We start from the raw sequence: 21,443 nt of genomic DNA, 5'->3' as shown, positions 1-21,443 counted from the left end.
ATACCATAAAAGACAAAAAAGGATACAAAAAACAAGTTTCAACATCCTTTCCTATCCCCATTTAAATTTCTAATTACGACAAATTAAATTCCCCTGGCATTTCCACAAGTTAATGTATTCCATGGTTAACATCTATTATTCCTTTTACATCCACTAGTCATTACTTTTAAATGAACTACATAGAAAGTGTTGGCAATTACCATCACACTATAGCCCTGTGGAATCTTTGTGTCAGGGATCTGGTTACCCAGCCTGAAGATAACGCTCACTTTCCAACAGGAGCAAGAAGGAAGTTTTGCTTCACCTTTCCAGTTCACGCAACTGGATTTGAGATAGAGGGAGGGGGAAAGAGGAACAAAACCCTAGTAAAACCTGTTTTAAATCTAACCACAGAAATTAAAAATTTTGTATCAGTATCAAGTACTATTAAAAGAATGTAGCCTGATGTGTTCAACAAAAGTCAACACTAGGATCACAGCCAAAATAGATGATGCCACCCACTATGGACTATAATATACAGAGCACGTAACTCTAACAGAGGTCAAACAGGTTATCACAATTAAGCTGGTTAACAGCTAAAATACCTCCATCAGGATTCTCTGAGCCTCATTTAAAAAAAAAAAATTTGTGCAAATGCTTTTAAGGTAAGAATAATCTAAGTTAAATAACCAGCGTTTAGGTATGCTTAGGGATACTTAAATGAAAGATCCTAAGCAAGATTTTAAAGTATTGTCAATGAGATGATACTTTTAACAAAATCTGTAAGTCTATCAAAGAGACAAATAAGTTGTTTACTGAAGCCTAGGACAGAAAGGTCAAGTAAAATTGCAATGGCAAATAAGAAGTCTTCAAAATTACTGGAATTTTTTTGAAGACAGGTGCTGCTAATAAGGTCCTTAATACAAGCTTCTATTTACAATGCTTCAAAAATAATCAAATAAAAATTGTTTAATGTTAGCTAAGCGAGTCTATTCTATATTAACATTTTCCCCAAAGACCTAAGAAAGGTCAGCTACCACATTAGTTTCTCTGCCTTCACCGATAAAAGACTAATTATTATTCTTTCCTATTCTCCTTCCATGACACATCACTTACACCAAAAACTTCATAAAGCTGCACTACAGTTTAATTTTGACAAACACAAAAAGGTAAGCAGTTAAAGACTGTCCAGAAACTCAGAAAAATTTAACTTCTTCCTATTTAATGCTTTTCTGAAGACTGAAGTGAAGCGATATTTATAAGAAATTGAACATTTCCCCTAACAGAAGAAATAAAATAAGTCAAAGCTTAAAACAAAACATGCAATAACTCATAGAACAACAGTGAACAGTGGGTGGAGAAGAGTCCCTTTATTTTGCTACATACTGTGACATTTATTCTTTTTAAAACAAGAACATATAGAAACACAGAAACATTACGAGCTTTGTGCAAAGAGAACGAATTGCAGTTGCAGGACAGCCGAGACTCCCAGGCTCCTCGTCCCTCTGGCCCGTAACCCGAAGGCCACGTTCACAGAACGATGCCTGTGCTCCGCTAGACTCCAGAAGGAGGGCACGGTCCCAAAAGGACTCGATTCCAACGAAGAAACACGCATCAGCACGAGATGAAGAACAGGGCAGCAGCAGATCTGCTAAAGCGCGAGACAGAAAACGAGCTAGCAGAACACGCCTCTGGCAGGTAGCGCAGCTACAGTGCGGCAAGGAGGACTTCTGCAATTCAACAGACCTGATGACGTGTCTAGACAGAGGTTGCTGCTTTGCCATCGTATCAGCGTAGCACTTTTCAATCGCTATAGGTCAAATTTTATTTTGCAACATTTCTCTGAAATTCAAAGGAGAAGCTGGAAGAAGTATGGAGTATTGGTAATGTTAGCTACAAGTTGAGCCCAGAAACTGCTTCTTAATGTGCTTAATGAGCTCTTCAAGAGGTCAACTTCAACACAGCCTCTACTAATGTTTGTTTCCCAACCAACTGCAGTACTACTGGTAAAGCTCCTCAACACGCTGATTATTACATGTTAGTCAAGCACTGTGAAAAGAACTGTTATAATAGCAAAGAGTTGCTTTTACCATATAGTCAACTCATAAACCATGACTTTTTTTTTCAGATTACTCACACACTTTCAATAACATATTCCTCTGCTCTTTGCAGCAAATTCAAACTGCACCAGTCTAATTTCATTAAAGAAGGTTTACTCCTAGTTGGTACAATGAGAACAAATAAAAATTCTAGCACATTATACTTTCTCCATTCACATGGCCTCCTCCTAGGAACTACTTTATTCTTCTTTATCATTCATAATTGCAACAAGTAGCATCTTTTCCTTCCAAAACACTCAGCATTAAACAGTTCAAAGGGACCTTTTACTAGTTCCCTAATTCCCTCAACAGAACAAAAAAAACAGTAACAAAACCACAACCAAATCCCCCCTCTCCCCCTCCATCACAAATTTTGGAGATTTTGTCATTTCCTATATCATATATTGCTGTCTTTAAAACGCACCTTCAAATACTTATTTTTCCAGGTAACTAGTTGCTAGCATCAAAATTACCCAAAAAAATAATTTGGTCATGAGTGAGAACAGAAATGCCCCAGAAAAACAAAGGTTTACAGACCTAGATCTGAAACTCCTGCAGCAAGGGATTTAAAAACAAATGCATTAAAACCAGAGCAACCTCACAGACACAGAGAGAGAGGCAAACTTTTGTCACAGTCTAAAGCCAGCTTTTTCCACTTTTCTTTTCTAAAACTGCTATACTACCTGGCTGAAGCACTCTCTTCAGAGTCACCCTGACAAGCCAAAGAGGAGTAAAAAACCACTGGTCCATTAGCAATCCTGAGCAATAAATACGTAACTGCTGTGTTTGTTCTTTTCTAAAAGGGAGGAGAGACTAAATCAGAATTTGCTGGTGCTGCAGAAGTTCTGCATCTCAACAGAAAATGCTTCATTATTACAGAAATAAAACATCAAAAGCTTACAGATAAAAAATTACATCCTATCGAGAGGGTAAATAGTGAGCTACATTATAAAACTATGCAGCATTGTAACTCTCTTCCTTTTATCTTGGTGGAAAGAAAAAAAAAATCAACTCCTCATTAATTTGATGAAAGATTATCCAAAACGTCTGTGGATTAGTCCACAGTTGAAAATGCTGTCCACATCACTGATTAAATTAAAGGTCACTATGAAATCTTTAGGGGAAATTTTGACTGACTTATAGAAAAGCATGTTTCCAAAATGAAGTAAAATAAGCTGCCTTGAATCCTAAATTAAAAAGGGCTTATCAGAACTGTATTACAGACTCATTTTTCCCAACAATTCAAATGCTCATCAATAGCTAAAACTGCCTACAGGTAACAAGTGAGCGTTCAAAGACTTTTTTTACATTTACGTTCATTTCACTAACAAAAAAATTCAGTCAATATTCACAGCAACTGCCAAGTTAAAACAACCATCATACACCTTCGTATGAAAAGAGCAGAAAAGATATTAAAAATAAATATGCTTGTCCACATGAAGCTAAACACAGATACACACATGAGCAGCACCAGTTAATAACTCAAACTGTAGGTCCCCATGTAAAATATAGTTATGAAAGACCATTAAAAAAGGAATGGAATCTACAGATTTACAAACCATACCCCCATAGGTATCTAAAGATATATTTTTTTCAGTGGATTTTTAATGATTCATCAAATCTTGTATTTCGTATGTATAACCTTCATTCTAATTTCGTGTTTTGCAGAGGATTAGCATGCAAGGTGCTTTAAGGCTTTTTTACCTGACAGGATAAAACATAGAAACCATGATTGTGTACTTTGTTCCTCAGAGATGTTTTCAAAATTAGAGAAGGGGGTATTCTCTGGTTAAACAGGACTAAAGCATTTAATACTTAAAAGTATTTAGATTTGGACCAAGCATACATCCCTAAGCAGCAAGGTAATAACTCTTCAAAAAAAAAGAGCTACAGAACCATGATGGACCAGTGATGCCACGTATCCCAGAAAGTCACAATGGCAGAGCAGGAAAAAGGCACAGGGGATGGGGTGGTGGGGAATCTTTCCACTCAACCTCACAAAGACCAACTCAAACAAGTGGAATATCTTTGCAACACTGCATGCACTTGATGAGTCCTCTCCTGTACCAGCAAAGTCCTCACAACTTCATGTATACAAGTGTCAGCAGGACTTTTTGCCATCCTGCATTGCCACACATCTGTGAATGTGTCTTTGCACGTGTATTGGGAACGGATGGGTCAATATCTCTCAGCTAAAAGAAACGTCTTGCTCACACTGACATCTCTTGGTTTTTTTACCAAGGTAGCTTCAGCCAGAAGCTGCACATTATCTCCAGCTCTTCCCATACAGCCAGGTCATTGCTGTTGCCTTTGCAACCACTCTAGACCCTGCGAGAAGTGCAAGAAATACAGAACTCCCTATAGAAATGTAGATTACTTCAGATGCCTAGGACCTTGGCATGCCCCAGGCCCAACACAGTCATTATCTGAGGATTATCTGGTTTCTGATCTTTCTCATCCTCCAGCTCCGGTGGTACTTTTTGGATCCCCAGGCAGTTGGCAACAAAACAAAACAAGAACAACTAATCAAAGCAAGGCTACTTTCAGAAAGCTTAAATTGTCCATGGGAAGGAGGAGGGCTACGTCTGCATTCTATACAAATAAGAAAGTATTCATACCTAACTAGAAACGTAGTTGTACTTCACGCATGAAAATTAATTAACCTAAGGTAGCTGAAGATACATAGCAAGCTACAACTATTAACGTAGGGAACTACTGTTAGAGGGCATGTGGATTATATTTGCTTACTTCCTTGCATCTCATCTACCTAAGGAAAGCAGAAATGATAAACGCAGAAAATGCATTCCAGAGAGAACAGAACAGGATTTCTCAGAAGTTTTTGCAAGCATAATCCCCAGAGGGTCCAAGGGACAGAAAAGCTTAGGAAAAGGTCAATAAATAGGACTTCATAACATGCATGTCTTTTCAGAGTTGAAATAGAGTTTGAGAAGTAGTGGGACAAAAGTCATTCAAAAGAAATTCAACCCAAAAGTCAGACTGTTCTGCAAGGTTTCTTAAAAAAATCTTTCCTAGAACTTAGAGAGGCGGTCTTGCCAATAGCTCTACGCCATTCATTGAATAGTCTTGCCTGTCATTAGATCCCACGAAAAATTAATGGAGAAAGGTATTACCAGCATTTCATGCTACCTGGAAACTGCAAAGGCAAGAAACATACATCAGCACCACATGAACAAAAAAGCTCTTCATGATCTGATTTTGGAAGGAAATGGCTTATGGACTAGATTTCCAGACTCCTCTGAAAGCCCTGAGCAGGCAATTGCCTTATTTTGAGTTTCCTTATTATTAAGAGGGTGAGAAATATTTTGCTTTAACTTACCTCAATGAAGAGTAATGTTCACACAGCACTTTGAACAAATAAAATCATACAGAATCACCATCATCTTAAAACAGCAATAGCAAAGACTAAGAACCAAATTAAAGCAGCTGAAGAATCACACAACCCATCTTATTCTAGCAACAAGTGTGCAGAGATCATAAACTACTAATATGCTTTATGCTTTAAATTCCTTTAGCTTCTAATTCATAGACCATAATTCATAGATCATAAACTACTAATATGCTTCTATGCTTTAAATTCCTTTAGCTTCTAATTCATAGAAGGATCCACCAGAAGGGTAACAAAATGCAAAGTCAACTCTGAAGAAACCTTGTCCTAAGAATAGCAGGAAAACAAAATGTCAGACTCAGAATGGGCGAGTTCCTCTGCTTAAGGCAACATTCATCTCATTTCATTCAGCTTTATGTTCAACTCAAATACCTGGAAACTAAAATGTAAAAGTTCAGCAGCATTGTAGCTTTCCAACTGGAGACACAGTACAGAGTGATGAGACAGGAGAACATCCAAGATACTGAAAATTTCCCAAGACTGAAATGCAACCTAGATGGCCCCTAACAACCTGAATTTTTCCGATGCTAAAGACAAAGTTTTTGCTTATTTTTTAAAAAAAAAAAAAAAAACACCAACCAAAACCAAACACCCAACACAGAAACCCTGTCAAACCTTGATGAGCAAAGATATTAAGTGAGGCTCAATTAAAAACATTAGGACAGACAACCCAGACTTTCCCAGCTTCCCAACTATCAAGACACAAGGAATCCTGGGGGTTTTTCAGCTTGTCAAAAAGCTTCTAGAGCCTTACAACGGTTGTACACATGTCAGTGTAGTCTCTCAAAGATTAATCTTGCATTAGAGAGTGGTTTAAGCATTTTATGATTAAAAACACTGGACTATGAGAGACAGACACACAAAGAACCCACTCAAGTGCACAGGGCTGAAGCAACCATAAAATTCTTAGTCATTCTGTTACAGTACATGCAAATATTTTACAAAATCCACAAAAGTATTAAGGCAAAAGAAGTAGAAGAATGTGGCAAAAGCATCCGCATGTGTGTTCTCATTTAAATATGTGTTTTCTTGTTTTTCACATAGTATTTATAACACTAAACATTTCAAGGTGTAAAATTATTAATTAACAGACGTTGGCAAGAATCTTCCCTGGACTTTGTTAGAACATGAAAGAGGTCCCTGCCAAAAACAGGGTGCTAAAATCAAAGCCACTAGCTTCATTTGCATTCCCCTCCATTTTTTGCACTAGACACAGAAGAAAGCAATAGTTAATGGATCAGTTTAATATACTACAGGTTTCTAGTGGTTTGGGTTTGTTTGGGTTTTTTTCCCCAAGAGCGATTGAGACAGCTCCTATTTCTAAAAGCTGTGATACATTTTAATTGCAACATATGATAGGTCAATTACAGATTGCCTGACCTTAACAGCTGCTTTACAGGCTTGACTCTTATTGAAAGCAACTGAGTCAGAAAATGATGAGCACCTCCCACAACATATTTTTAATCCTAATTGCTAAGAAACTATGGCAGGTAGATACACGAAAGAAAATCAACTTCACTAGCAATCTGAATTAACAGGTTCATTTTACATAAAAGTAGATAGAAAGACACCGTATTTCCCATAAGGAAGAAGAAAATCGGTATACTGTGATGACAAACTGAGGTCCTTACACACCTTAAAGCCCTTTTGTTCACACCCCTAAGCAACAAGAACATGAGAGGATCCTTCCTGCTCTGTTTTCCTCTCTCAAACTGTTGGTACTGTTAACACACCTGAAAAGATAATTTGTCATGTGAATACTCTCAAAAAAAAATAAACAAAGTAAGATTGGGAAGAATACAAATAGTGCTCTCCTCTCCTTTTTTTTCAGCAGCATGGATCTACCCCAATATGGTCTTTCACTGTGTCAATCAGGCCACAAACGTAAAATAAATTTAAAAAAAAACATTAAAAAAAAAAATCTCTAAAAGGTTTGTTAGCTAACAGTTTTCTGAACTTTTCAGCACTCCTTGAAAAGTGTTCTCACTGCCTCTGGTGAAAAGTAGTTTCTGCACAGATCAATAATGCAGGAAGCAACACAGCCAGCCATTACTCATTCTCTCTCAGCTCAGAAAGCAATTATTTGTTCCTATATGGTATAATTCACCCATACAGCATGCAGACACAGAATGGGTTTTTATCTTAGTGGAAAGTAGACCTCAGGTAGACTAGTATGATGGGACAACATCTGTAAATGAAATCATTCCTCCAGGCCTCTCTATTTCAGAGATGCACATACTAAATTTTGATGGGCTACATATGGAGCTGTAAAACACGCACGCAGATCTCACTTTTGCAAACGTTAATCAATGCAGTTGTCTCCAGGATTTTCATCTGACAGCTCCACAGGCTGAAAATGAAAAGGTCAGAAGGTGGGTGTCTTGTGGCAATACATACCCCAATTCCCCAGTTGCCTGTTGAATTCATAGTGCAATATGAAGAAAAGAGCTAAAAAAAATTTTTTTAATGAATTTTTAAGAAGAACCCTGGTTCTGCTTTAAATTCAAGTAGTATTCGTGCAAGCTCTCTACTGTCATTCTCCTTTGCAGTTAATTCCCTATAAAAAAGGGCCAAAATCTTCCCTTTCTCATCCTATGATATTTGCTATTCAATAACCAGCTATTATCAGTGTTATGTTTGTCCAGCAAATGCCTTCAGCACTGTAAAAATTTTACTATTGCAGACAGAAATAACATCTATAGTCTCAACTACTTAATAAAATAGGTAAGAACAAATGCACTCCACTGTATATGGGTTACATTTTCTGCACGCACAGAAACAGAAGTGTCATTAAAGTAGCTTCAATGAAATGAATTTTAGGTCATCAATTTTAAGGTCTTCATTTGCTGGGAGATAAAAGAACAGCAAAAGCCACCAGATGGATTCGAAAGGGCAAAGGGAAATAAGTGTCTTTGAGCCATATCCTGCCTTGTTCAATTACAGTATTATGCAGGCAATTCTAATTTCAGACATATGGCAATGTTCTTACATACATGCTTAATAAATCCACCCTGCATTTGTTTATCAAATAGAGTCAATCAGCTATACAAGCTCTAAATTACATACACTGTTAATAAGTTTGTGAGTACATACATACTCGAAACTTCCTCATACATCACCATACATCAGGGGTGTGGCTGTTTAAGCGAGGCTTTTAATCGCTGAGAGAGGTCAAGTCAGAGAAGCCAAGCATGGGTGGCAGCTACAGTTGTCTTCCAGGATAAGGTGACAAAACAGCGATGACTGAAGCATGAGGAAGTTGCACCCATCCCTAAGGAGCTGTCTCCGCCATGCTACATATAATTAAGGCTTTAGAGACAAGATTGGTTGCTCTTTTGGGGAAACTGAAAAAAAAACAGTACAAGTGGAAATCTAGACATGGGATGGAAATCTTTCAACTCGCATTCATCACCACACCGCGAGACAAACTCCTCTCCGTTAAACCATGGGACGGCCTCGACACCTCCTCAAATGTTCTCCTGAACTCCACGAAGGAGTCAGGAGTGTGATCATAGTGGACAATGCCTTCTTACTAGTCTGAGATCTGAACGGATCACACAAATCAGCATTTATTTGGCGTGGGGTATTGGAGGAGGAGGAGGCCTGAAAAGCCACTGTTCACACCATGCCCATTTTGTGACTAGAAAGAGATTTGCAGGACAGTCATCCCGTAACAGTTTTCATTGGTAAATACACTGCTTAGGGCAGCTGGATGCAAGAAGCAGATTTAAAAAAATATATATACCGGGAAAGTAAAGTACTAAAACAACACTTATGATGCAACATAGTGATTTACTCATTTTTATCATTTAAATTGTGATGTTTTAGCTTGATAGAAAGAATAATAAATATCTAGCTGGAATTTTTAAAATCTGGCCAATAAAAGTGAAACGGAAGAGTTGTCCCAACTCATCAGAAAAGCAAGGGTTCATAAAATCTGTTCAATACTCAAAAAGAATTAACCAATTCACATCTCAAACCTGCATGACAAAAGAAACGGAGATCCATACAACCAAGTATTTACGCTCTTACATACAACACACTTCTAAATGAATCTTTTCAGACACTCACAGAGTTTTCTACAACTGTTAGGCATGGATCTTCAGCTTGCCTGTAACCTCTAGACAGTGTTAAGGCATCTTGGAAAACTCGGCCTGTTGTCATAAAGGGAATGATAACTGGAATTACAAAACGGGAGACAGTTTGCATGCACAGCTGGTCCTTTCTCCATCCACATCTCTTGTTGTTCTAAATAACAGAGAAATAGAATAGTAGCTATTTTTTTTTTCCATATAAATACTTTTGTAAAGTTGTCACACATTTGCCTAGAAGGTTTATTAAAGACCTTTGTTAACTTGCAAAGCCTTTGTTAACTTGCACATTTTTGAGTTGACAGACATTTAGGATTATCTCCCCCTTAGTTCCTCTCCCTTTTCCCGATTCACTTGTTTAATACTTCAAGTCAAGTTGAAAAGGAAGAAGTGTGAAAGCGGTTAGACAAAAAGAACTGCTACTGAGAAGGTCTCACAAAGATAAGCCTTATCAAACTTCACAGCAGTTGCAAACAAGAGAAGAAACACATGGATCACTTTCATTTACCACCAAAATACATTTATTCATGCGTTCAACCCCAAACATTACACAAGAGTATTAGGAAAGAAAGTGAAGCCCCTCCGGGCAACAGAAATGACAGATACCTATTAAGCAAGCAGAATGGAAATACCCAGCTTGGAAGGCATCCAGAGCAGAAATCTTCACCTTGCATTGGGTACTTTGGGGCAGGGAGACAGGAACAAGAGGTGGGAGGTGACCGGCAGGCAGGGAGCAGGAGGTATGGGAGTGCTACGGGAATTCTGCGACTGGGTTGCAAGATTATCATTCCCGGCCTTGGCTAGAGGATTTCTCGGAAACCTGGCAGAGCCCTGCGCAGGCAGGTTCTCGATACTCAGAAGTTTCAGAAGAGAAAGTAACACAACACACTGCCATTACAAGCCAAGAGACAGAGAGTACCAAACCTAGATGACGACTTTCACTGTTTGCTTTTAGTATCACATGGTAAGCAATATTTCCTAATCAAGCTGCCACAATCACAAGTGTGTGAGCATGACTATCTCCCTTCCTTTCAAGGCAGCCTTATTCTTGGAGCCTGTCTGGGCTTGTAAAACAGACATTTTTATTTCCTCAGTCTTAATCCTGACTTCCAGCAAAACAAAATTATTTTTGCAGCTCTCCATTTAATTTCAGATCAGAACTTCATTGCAGCTCATGACAGGTTGCATTTACATTTCAGACCTCTGTAATCCGCTTTGAAATTCCCAGTATCAAAGGAGACAGTAGCTTGGTTTCTGCATATATTTTTGCAGTCCTATTTTACAACTGAAGTATAATTTAAACAAAACACATGAAATCCAGAGTAAAATCTAGAGTCTTACAGCTCCCAGTCCTCTTCATAAGCTACTAAAACCCAATATAGCAATTTTTAGGACTCAAACAGATCCTTTAGAAGAGCACCCCTAGTCCTGAATACGCATTTTCATACTCTTTAAGAGATCCTCTTTTAAGCTTGACCATCCCATCTTCTCACAGCTTCAGGATAATAATCCTGCATTGACAGGGTAAGTGGTCCAGGACATGCAATACGCTCACCAGCACTAAGGGACATTCTTCTGCAATGTTCCTGTCATCCAACACCAGTGGGGTCAGAAAGCATAACAGTTTATAAACCACAAGGACACTAGGTAATGAATATTAAAGCCCAGTTCATAAAACATTTCATTTGCACTATCCTCCTGGCCTTTATGGGAAAACACCACTGTTTACTATGTTTTATTGATCTTCTGTTACCTTTTGTCCATCAGTTGTCTTGTCTTTTAGAACACTAACTTAATTGCTGTGCTACGTATTGATTTGGACGTTGCACAGCAGAATAACACACCTTGCTGTTCGGAAAGGAGAGAGTTAAAACAAATAGGAGAGAAAGACGAACAGAGAGTTGGGAATTTTGAGGAGCAGGAAGGCAAGACAGGAAAGATCAGAGAATATACTCTTTTTTACCATTATATTCTCGTGTCTCTCCAAAGACACTAACAATCAACTTCATCAGAGACAACAGTTCTGAGTACCCAGAGAATAAAGACGACTGGTAAATAACCCGACACCTTAGAACTCCTCTCCTCACAGGGGGTGAAGCAGGAAGAAAAAACACCTGCAAAACTTACAGGGACTACCGCACACTGCAGATATTCCAGCCACTCTAACCTACTCTGTTGTCAAAACTTGCTCCTCTGCTTCTTATCTCCAAGGATTTCCAAAAGGAGCAGGACTGGCCTTGGCTAACACAGAAGTTTTGAAGCAACTCCTCTCAGATGCCTTAATTGAGCAACCTTAAGGCACTTGCTTTTTATTTTCCAGAGATACTGGTCATCAAGGACTCCATTAAAGGAATGTTGATGCATCTATCAATCAATTTTTAAAAGGGATACCTCCGTAGCCCTGGGGATCCCAAATAATTAATTACTGTAACAACCTTGCTCCACAGCAAGAAACGACAGAGAAGGCAGATAGCACAAGGAACAATACAGGCAAATAACTGCATTACAGAACTGGAAGTCTTACACTCCATTGGGCATATTGTTACTATGCTTGTCAAAGAGAGGGGATTTTGCTCTGTAAGCATACTCAAAACTCATGAAACTAAGTTAGCATATGGCAGCCTCCAGTGCAAAACTACTCCAGTAAGGAACTTGTGTGAAAGAACCTAAATATTACCTTAAAAGACTTAAAATGTCATTTGCCAAGTAGGTACTTTCAGATCTACACTATGCAAAGCTTGGCCCAAATCCAAGCAACTCCATTCACTTCCAGTTCTTCCGAAGATGATACTTAAGTGCTAACTCTCCAGGTGGTTAAATCTCAGACCTCGCAATGCTCCCGAGTGAACAGGCACACACAGGCTAAGGCTGTTGAGTGAAGTTCAGTGTTCCCAGCCAACGTGCAATCTTCGTGTTTTGTTGCCTCAGGCTGGAAATGGGATCTTGACCCATAATTATTAACTTTCTGCCTTCAAACTTCTGGGCTTGCCATGTTAACAGAAGCTTAAAAAAAGTTAAACTGTCCAAGAACAGGTAATTCACAATTCTGACAAGAACAGCAGGTCATATATTTTTATGACACAATAACTGGGATTCTGTCCCACACATCCAGAAAAGAAGCTGAATTCAACCACTTGTAGTACAAAAAAAAACCCCAAACCCTTTAGTTTGTGGATCCGAACCATTTACCACAATCCTTTACAATAATGAAACGAGTGGTACACCTGGTTTTTTTTTAAATCAGCAATTAACAACAGCTTTACACATACCATAACGATATGCATCAGTGCACTGAAGGAATAAACACAGAATGGGGAACGCTAACTGATAATCCTAAAGCTTTCACTATTTACTGTAGTGCCTCTGAAGGCCTCACATCTTGCTCTTACCCTAGACAGAGATTTCTGAGGGACAGACAACAACGTGCTTTGCAGTTTTGCCTTTGCTCCCTAAACGTTAAATACTGCTTTTCCTCAAGCTATCTATGATTGTGTTACTCAGCTGAATTTAGAAAAATCGTTCCCAGATTGCACGTATCTTAAAATTTGCAGTTTCCATTCCAGTCTGCAGTATGAAAAAGATTTTGCAAATACAAGCTCATTTCTGTATTCCATGTCCTTTTCCAGTAAGCCTAATGAAGATGCTGCCTTCCCTACAGACCTGTGCAATAGAGGCATGACGCAACAATAGAAAACACTTAGAAACAGTGAAGCAACAATAGAAAACACTTAGACAACTGTCTCTGTGTCACAAATTTCACCAATCTCTCAAAAACACAACATCCAGACAGGAAATAGCAGATCTGCGACAGCAAGAGACATCGATGAAAAGACCCCAAGCATGAAGAAGCCTGGCAGACCTGGAGTTTGTGCATTGTTTCCACCACTCAAGTCTCAGAATAGTTCTCCAGAGGACCTCTTTAAAAAATAATAATAATTAAAAAAAAATTCCTGCCTAACCCAGTTGAGCAATCTCATTTTTCCTTCCCTCCTTCATATCCCTTCGTTCGCTCAACACCAACGCTTCATTCCACAGTATACACAGTTGTTTGCTTATTTCTCAGCACATGGATCCAGCCTTCCACTAGGAAGAAACAGCACAAGATGTCCATGCCTTCACGTCAGGATGGTTTGAGAACTATGAAGATGCACCACGCCGCTTGCTTCAACAGTTTGCTATAGTCCTTTCTCCCACCACACAGAGCAATCCATTCTCCTAAACACCAGCATTAAAAGACTTGTGTATGGCGTACTAATCGACAAGTCTCTATCATAAAACAAAAAGGAGATTAAGATGGAACTAAGGTAATTAAATATCCTGTTTTAACAGTATAGCATACCAGAAAGCATGTATCTGGTACACAGAATACAGCATTTTCCATCTTCAAAGTACACCGCTAAAAATCAAAACTAAAAGCCCATACAAGATCTTTCTTTACAGAATACATACTCCTCTTGAAGAGCTGATTAACGTGGTTTCTGTAAATCCACAGACGGGATGCTTGAGTAGATACCTACGGACACAAACACCTATGTCAAGGCCTCACACACACACAATGAAGGCTAACGCTACCTTACGAACAACATACTTCAACAGAATTAGTTCACATAAGTACTACTTTTTTCATATGAAGACTTCTTTTGCACTACATCACATGGTGAATGTGGTAATTTTCACATAAAAATGCAAACTGTGTTTTCTTAACTTAACAAAACTTTGGTGAGCTACACAAAGCTATGAGCTATAGCCGTAAGAGCTGCAGATGTTGTCACAGGGCAAGAAAGAAGAGACTACTCAGTGGGAGCCTTCACATCAACTTAGCTTTCTAAAACTCAGGAAGAGGTTAAAATAGCTGAAAAACACTAATAATCAAAAAGTCACTTGGAATAAAAGTTTCTTCTGCACACAGAAAGTAGTGGAGAAGAGAATTAGACTGCAGGAATCAAGTCTAATAAAAATCAATAAAGCTACTAAACTGCTCTCCGTCAAATTCTCTTTTAAGTCTCTCCTTTCTCATGCTGCCTTAAAAAAGCTTAATAATTGTATTATTAATGAGCTGAAATCACTGCCTGTTCATATCGTCTCACTGTTTCCTTCATTTAGTCATCTGTCACCTCTTGAAATACAAGCTCTTTAGAGAAGAGAGCATCTTTTCCAATCATTGTACAGCACCTTGGAAAATGAAAAGGTTTTCATTAATAGGGTTCCTAGATGTCACATGCCAGTGCAAGTAAGTTGGTATTTTCTCCAGAAACTTAAGTGAAAGTTTAAAACACAATAAACAACTTAATTGCTTACCACCTGGAATTTTAAAATCTGACAAAGACGTTGTCCTAGAAGTAGCCTAGGACTTAGATTTCTGCTGGTCATTTCTCCTCTATACTATTGTTGCAGAATCGCAACATAATTTATGTTGAAAGAGACCTCTGGGGCTAGTCTGGTCCAACCTCTGGCTCAAAACAGGGTCAACTTCTAGCCTTATTATCAAGGAGAGGACACCAGGAATAAGGTCAGTTGCATGCAGCATTGCAAGTTTGCTTCTGACCGTCAAGAGATCTGGGGCCATCAGTGCGAGACAGTATATCAAAGTTTAGACAACTTTGTACGGAGGCTTTTCTTTGAACAGGTCTCTCACTATCTAGGAGGCACAAAGCCAACACTGCCTTACTTAACTTCCCCACTTGCCCCTTAAATGCTGCATTCTTCAGCAGTCCTGACACATAGTATTGTTCTCTCAGTATTTCACTGTTCTACCATCCTCCCCCTTGAAATCACAACACATCCTTTCCAGAGTACCTAGCGTACTCCTTACCTAGAGTAAGAAAAGTCATTGTTCTTCCCCTTTATTGGGCATATGTGGCATCCTTACAGATTTCCAGAGTTGATTTCTACTCCGAAAACATTACATCTCTTCTAATACTAAGTACACACTTATGAAGGCTCACAGTATTATCTTTATTTCTCTAATCTCTAAGCCTACATTACGGTCTTATTTTCCAACATCCATTGTCATCCGATTGTTCCAGTTAGAGCAGTAAGGGCTTCCAGAACATGATGCCTTTATTCAAGGATAAGTGTTTTAGAGCACACTGAATCAACATTACTACTTACTGTAGACTTCTGATACCACAATTTCTAGCTTGCCAAAGCAACAGAATAAAAATCCAGAGATATGAGGGACTTTTCCGAGCTCCAAGACTGTGTTTAAGACCAAAATTTACTTACCCTCCTCTTCATTCTTTTGAAACCTACAATTTATCCTAATAAACAAGCTTCATTTTTCTTCAGCTCCTGGGCAGGCATCAGCTACACTCTGCGCTCTCAGCACCACAACTGACTCATCCCACGGGCCATAACAGGCTAAAGCTCGGTCCTTGGTATCACACAGAAAACAGGACAAGGGAACAGCAGCACATGAAACATATCCTTATGTGTGTCCACTGCCATGCTTGTGACTGGTCACCTGCACACTCACACAATATAAGGTTGGTGGCCTTTCAGACATGCTAAAGTAGAAGTCTTCTGATTTCATCCAACGGATGTGGTTGAGTGCACACAGAAAGGTGAGGTTAGAGCAGCACAATCCCCAAACCCATCAACTAAGAAGCTGTTTGAATACAACAATGCATCTTCAGTCCTCTAGATACATGATTTTAAATTTATTTCAGTTACATTATCCTTTTATTTACTAGATAAGTTTCCCGATCTCCCCTTACTTTGTTTACACATCTACCACAACAGGTAAATTACTGGCATTATACATTCTCCCTAGATTTCCCGCTTCACATTCTTTACTTTGCAATACAGTTGTCTTAGAAGTTCTTTAGTTACAAACAACTAAGCATTTGCTATTAGTATTTGAAACTCTAAGCATTGTTCTCATGCAAAAGGAAGTATGCAATTAATATATGTACTTTATTGGGCTGTGTCCTTCTTCAAGTTTTCACTTGGGATTTCATTAACTGATTTTCTTTTCTGAAATAAAAGCAATATAGGTCATTTATAGAAGTTCTTTGCATGGACCAAAAGCGAAGTTCACAAGAGAAGTACTCGGCTTGCCAGTACAATTCACAGGGGATACCATATAGAGTCCAGTATAAGACGTCTTTGAGCACAGAATTACCTTCTTCGTCTTTTGCTCAAGAGAGAAAGTGCCTTACCCAAGCCTGCCTCAGAAATGCTGCCTCAAACCTCAGCACCTACTTGGGAGTTTTAATAATACGCCACCCACAACAGAGCAGCTTGTTGGATCAGCTTTGAAGTCAAACAGAACAGTAACCTCTCATATTGATATATGAGAACATAAGAGAACATGATGTCAGAGTCTTTAAAAGTCAATTCTAACATCAAAAACATTAGTTTACTTTCTTTTGCTTAAGTTAAAGTGCTTTTACCTCTAATTTAGCACATTTTCAATTCAGAGAAAATTGAAACAGGGTACTCACTCACACTGTGTGAATTTTATTGAGAGTTTAGGAATAAGAAGTTATTTAAAAATTCAAAAAAGCTACATCTTCTTGTAAAAAAATACACTCCTGAGACTGTGAGCCTGCCTTGGTTTTCCCAAGTTACGCAGGCAAGATCATCTTGAAAGAGGAGTTGTGTGAAAATAGAGGAGTATGACAAAGCATCTTAACAGAAGATAATTTTACAGCACCGAAGGCTTACACTAATTCATCTTATAGTTACAATATGAAAGTTACACACAAAAGTTTTATTAAACTCGGCCGTATATTTAACTCCCCTAAATTATGGGCAGGAGTTCCTTAAGACATTTGCTGACAGATACAAATCAAGAAGTTGAGCACAGACATGTAGCAGGAACTTTAGCACATGCTGAAGAGGCACAACTAAACGGATTTAGACACTGAACTGCAATGGAGAGGTAAAATACAAATGATACTGAAAATTAAAAGAGAAGCAGAAACTAAAGAGCCGACACCCAGGACAAGAAAGAAGGAAACAATTTTAGGAGACCGAAAACCTCTCTCCTTTGGTACTAAAAGCCAGTTAGAAATCCTCCCCCCGTTCCAGCAAGAATAAACGTTACCGCTGTTTCCTCTGCTGCTTGTTTTTAAGGTATCCCTTCTCCTTCAGCAGCGCTCCTGCCAAACTGCATACCCTGCCTCAGCCAGATCCCTGTCTCGGTTACTCTGATGGAGGGGGGAAGGAACTCCATCCCGCCGAACCTTGCCCCACAGCGAAAATAAATCCTGCATCCAGCCCCGTCCCACCCGCCCGCCCCGGCCCAGGCACGGCTCGCCCAGAGGCGGCCGCCCCGCAGCCCCAGGACGCGCCCAAGCCCCCGGGCTCCCCGCGGGCCGGCACCGCGGCCGGACCGACAGCAGCGCCCGCCGGCCCCCCGCGGCCGCCATCAGCCCCTGCTCGGGGCGCCCCGGGAGCCGCCTCCCCCCCGCCCTAGGCCCGGCCCGCCTCCGCCTCCCTTCGCCGCCGGACGCCCCCTCCTTCCTTCCTGCCCCCAGCCCCGCGGAGACCGGCGCAGCCCGCCGGGCTCCCGCGCCTCACCCCGGGCGCTGCGGCGGCGCTTCCCCCCGCGGCGGCTGCGGCGAGGAGTGCGGGCGCTGCCCGGCGCGGGCCGAGGCGGCGCGGCGGGCCCCGCCCTGCCTCGCTTACCTTATCCGCGGCTCATGGCACTGCCCGGCGCGGCCCCGGCGTCCCCCGGCCCGCGCCACCAGCGCCGCGCCGGGCGGCAGCAGGGGGAGGAGAAGCGGCGGGGCTGCCCGCCGCCGCCAATCCGGGCCCCGCGGTGGGCCGGGCCTGCCGGAGCCGCCGCAGCGCCGGCCGGAGGGGCGGGGCGGGGCGCGGGCCCGCCGCGGGCCGGGTGAGGCGGGCCGCGGCCTGGGCGGGCGTGAGGGGACGGGGGCGCCTGGCGGGAGAGAGGGGGCGGCCGGGGCTGAGGGGCAGCGGTCGGCCCTTTCCCTGCGGCGGGCCGCCCGCTGCCAAAGTTTCAGGCAGCCGGTGAGAGGTGGCGCAAGGAAACGCCTCCCCGGAGCGAGGAGCCGCGCGGGGAAGCGGTGAGCGGCCGGCGCAGGGAGCGTGGAGTTACATCCTGCGCCGGTCACTTGGGAAACGACCCTCAGTAACGAGGGTTTGCGAGGCCGGCGGCGGCGCGGGCCGTCCTCTGCCGCCGGTGTCGGTGCTAAACCTTCCGACTCCTCCTTTCTGTCTTGAGCACATCCATAAGCAGCCGGTTCCAGGGAAACGCTGCGTTTGGTTGGGGTTTGCCTTACCAGCTCTGGGTATTGGTTTCGCGGGCAGATGTTTGCTGCTATCTCTGAATGAATCGTTTCGTAGAAGGAGCTGCTGTCTGCAGGAAATGTATAGGCAAGCAGGCAAAGTAAAGCTGTTTGGCATGAAAACGTTATACAAATGGCCAGAAATTATCTGTTACCCAACTAACTAGGCAGTTGTCCTAGGAAACATACTGTGTCAGAGGTCGTTGTATTTGCTCTTCATATTTCCCAATTTGCAGCAGACTGAGAAAAAAAATGAATTCCCTCTGTCAAAAGGTTGTTTTCCCAATAATGGTCTCATGCAATAAATTACAGCCTTACCTCTGCTTTTAACCATCACTTAATTGCTCTTGCTTCTGAAGACAGTTAATAATGAGATTACAACATTTACACTGGGTCAGATCAATGTCAGCCTTAGCTACCCAGGTTTCTTTAGCTACCCCGTGGATTAATTTGGCTGTGTGAATTCTCCTCACTTCTCTTTACTTTAACAATTTCAGTTCAAATTAAAACATGAAGAATCCTACAAGATCTTTCAGACTCTATTTCATGCCAGTGTTCAAATTTACGGTACTTTATGAGGTGATGAGGCAAAAGTTAATTTATTTATTAGTCAATATTTAGTGGGATATGTGAGCAGAATTCAAATTGCTCCAAACTAGCTAATGTGAAGAGTTAAATATACAATATTAATTTTCAAATAGTTTATTATTATCTACAGCTATAGCTCAGCCAAGGTTTGGGGTCCTGTTATACTAGGCATTATATATATAGCAGGTAGTAGGTTTTGCGGTCTAGCTCAAAAGTAGATGCAGGTAGCACTTATCCTGCTTTTCCCTTTACATTTCAGGGACAATTCAGTGCTTGTGGAAGTGAATTATCACCAGGCATCTTTGGGTTCTTCAAGGCTCTTAGTAGCTCTTTTTCAAACCAGGATTCCTGTAGGTAACTGTAAAACCAGAGGTGACCAAGAGTGGTCAGCACCCGGCAAAATCTGCTTCAGTGAGGAAAGGCCTGAGCTCACCAAATGGAGGGCCAGACCCTTCAAGCCGTTGGATGTCCGAGCAGTAAACTCAGCAGTCTTAAGTCTCCCTGAAGGAACCCAACTAAAGACTGCATTGTGTGAGCATCACTGCATCACCTTTATTTATTCTGCAGTCTTCTTTTAATTAAAAAGACAACATTATATTTTAAATATATGTACAAGTGTATTCAGTCATCTAGGAGAGGTTTCTTTTCATCGCTGTCATTGTATATAGGCAGACCTTTGAATCATTATACAAAGCCGATGTTAATGTTTCCAAAGTCTGAAGATAAGATAAAACAACAGGTTTTCCTCACAGGAACAGAAACTATGGCTGAAACTGACTGAGCGGTTGGTTTTAAACAATCCATCAGAATTTCTGAAGCTTGCCCTCTATTTGCACCTAACTTAGGCAACATACGGCCTAAAAGGCCTGGCCTCAAGAGAAATATTTTTGCACCTGAAGTTAGGTGCTCAGCAGAGGCTTCTTCCATAGAGTGATACGTGCTGAGCAACGGCTGGAGCCAGCCTCGGGGAAAAACCAGGCACAAGCTGTGTCTGGCCAGGTTACCTGCCTCTGAGCTTCATGGCGTTTATGGCCTCTTGGGAATCCTCTTCTAAAGGCAAGTTCCTGTCAGATAGAAGAGGGAAAAAAGGAAGAATCACTGAGTTTTTGAATCATTCAGTGCTGTAAGAGTAAATCCTTTTGTTGGATAATTTATCTTCCACCCATCCTACAAGAAGACAAGGGAATAAAGTAATGCTTATTTATTTTTAATATTTCAGTATGCTATGTATAAATATGCAGTCATCCTGAGAAACAACAGGCCTGCAGGTTCTAGAAATAGGTATCTATAGTCAGGAGCTGCTTTTGAAAAAAATTACTTTAATTTTTCAGAATGTGTGAGGGAGACATTTAAATGCCTTTTAAAAGCAGTGCTTCAGCAGGCTGTAAAATAAGAAGTAATATTTCTGTCGTGGTAGCTCACAGAGCTACTGTGAGGCTTAGTTCATTTTTCTGTAATGCCCCCGTCAGAATTTCACTGCTCAGGACAGTTTAAAGCTTGTACTTTTGTGAGAAAAGGACATTACATGAGATTTGGGTTTCCACGTGGTTTTCACAAACCTCTCATTGCCGTCAGATCTCCTGGGGAAGAGAACTTCTCTCCAAGAACTGCAGGACAGGCCTGCTCGCAATTTTGTTCTGAGAAGCTTTAAAACAAACGAGGCAGCAGCTGTGCCTGAACGCGTGAATCTTGGCATACATGGTTTTGCGTGTATGTGTGAGAACAGCTTTACTGTTATTTTGTTTGTTGTCTGTACAATATTAAATGCAATATAAAAAGGCTTAGCATGGAAAAACCAAACAAGCCCCTCAGCCCACTCAACGTGTACAGCAACCCAACGAGCACTCAAAAGGCCAAGGCTTCCCAGTGGGCTTCAGCTGGTTCTGACTATGGGTACGGAGGAGAGTACGAGCTTCCTGAATGCCACACTCCTTCCACAGTGCTTGTGTGCCTCTCCTGCTTGTAAACACTGCAACGACAGCATCCTCAGCACCTCCCAATTCTTTCCCTGCCCAATGGCTTC

At 41.0% G+C, this 21,443-nt stretch overlaps 1 protein-coding gene across 11 annotated transcripts in view; it reads right to left on the bottom strand.

The window, feature by feature from the left end:
- TEX2 (testis expressed 2) overlaps positions 1 to 18,334 on the bottom strand; it is a 57,064-nt gene extending 38,730 nt beyond the window's left edge. For 5 of the 11 annotated variants that reach the window (XM_075169525.1, XM_075169538.1, XM_075169540.1 and 2 more), the window contains exon 1: positions 7,776 to 7,833. In XM_075169525.1, coding sequence (XP_075025626.1) covers positions 7,776 to 7,818 — 43 coding nt within the window. In that variant the 5' untranslated portion in view covers positions 7,819 to 7,833. Of the gene's footprint in view, positions 1 to 7,775; positions 7,835 to 9,555; positions 9,596 to 16,489; positions 16,551 to 17,625; positions 17,762 to 18,209 lie in introns of those variants that run through there. The other 6 variants (XM_075169533.1, XM_075169532.1, XM_075169535.1 and 3 more) reach the window with 5 other exon arrangements.
- Positions 18,335 to 21,443: the final 3,109 nt, after the last annotated feature.

Source organism: Calonectris borealis, chromosome 20, assembly GCF_964195595.1.
Source record: "Calonectris borealis chromosome 20, bCalBor7.hap1.2, whole genome shotgun sequence".
NCBI classification, from domain to species: domain Eukaryota; kingdom Metazoa; phylum Chordata; class Aves; order Procellariiformes; family Procellariidae; genus Calonectris; species Calonectris borealis.
The sequence above is the reverse complement of the archived record's forward strand: the minus strand, read 5'-3'. Positions and strand labels throughout refer to the sequence as shown.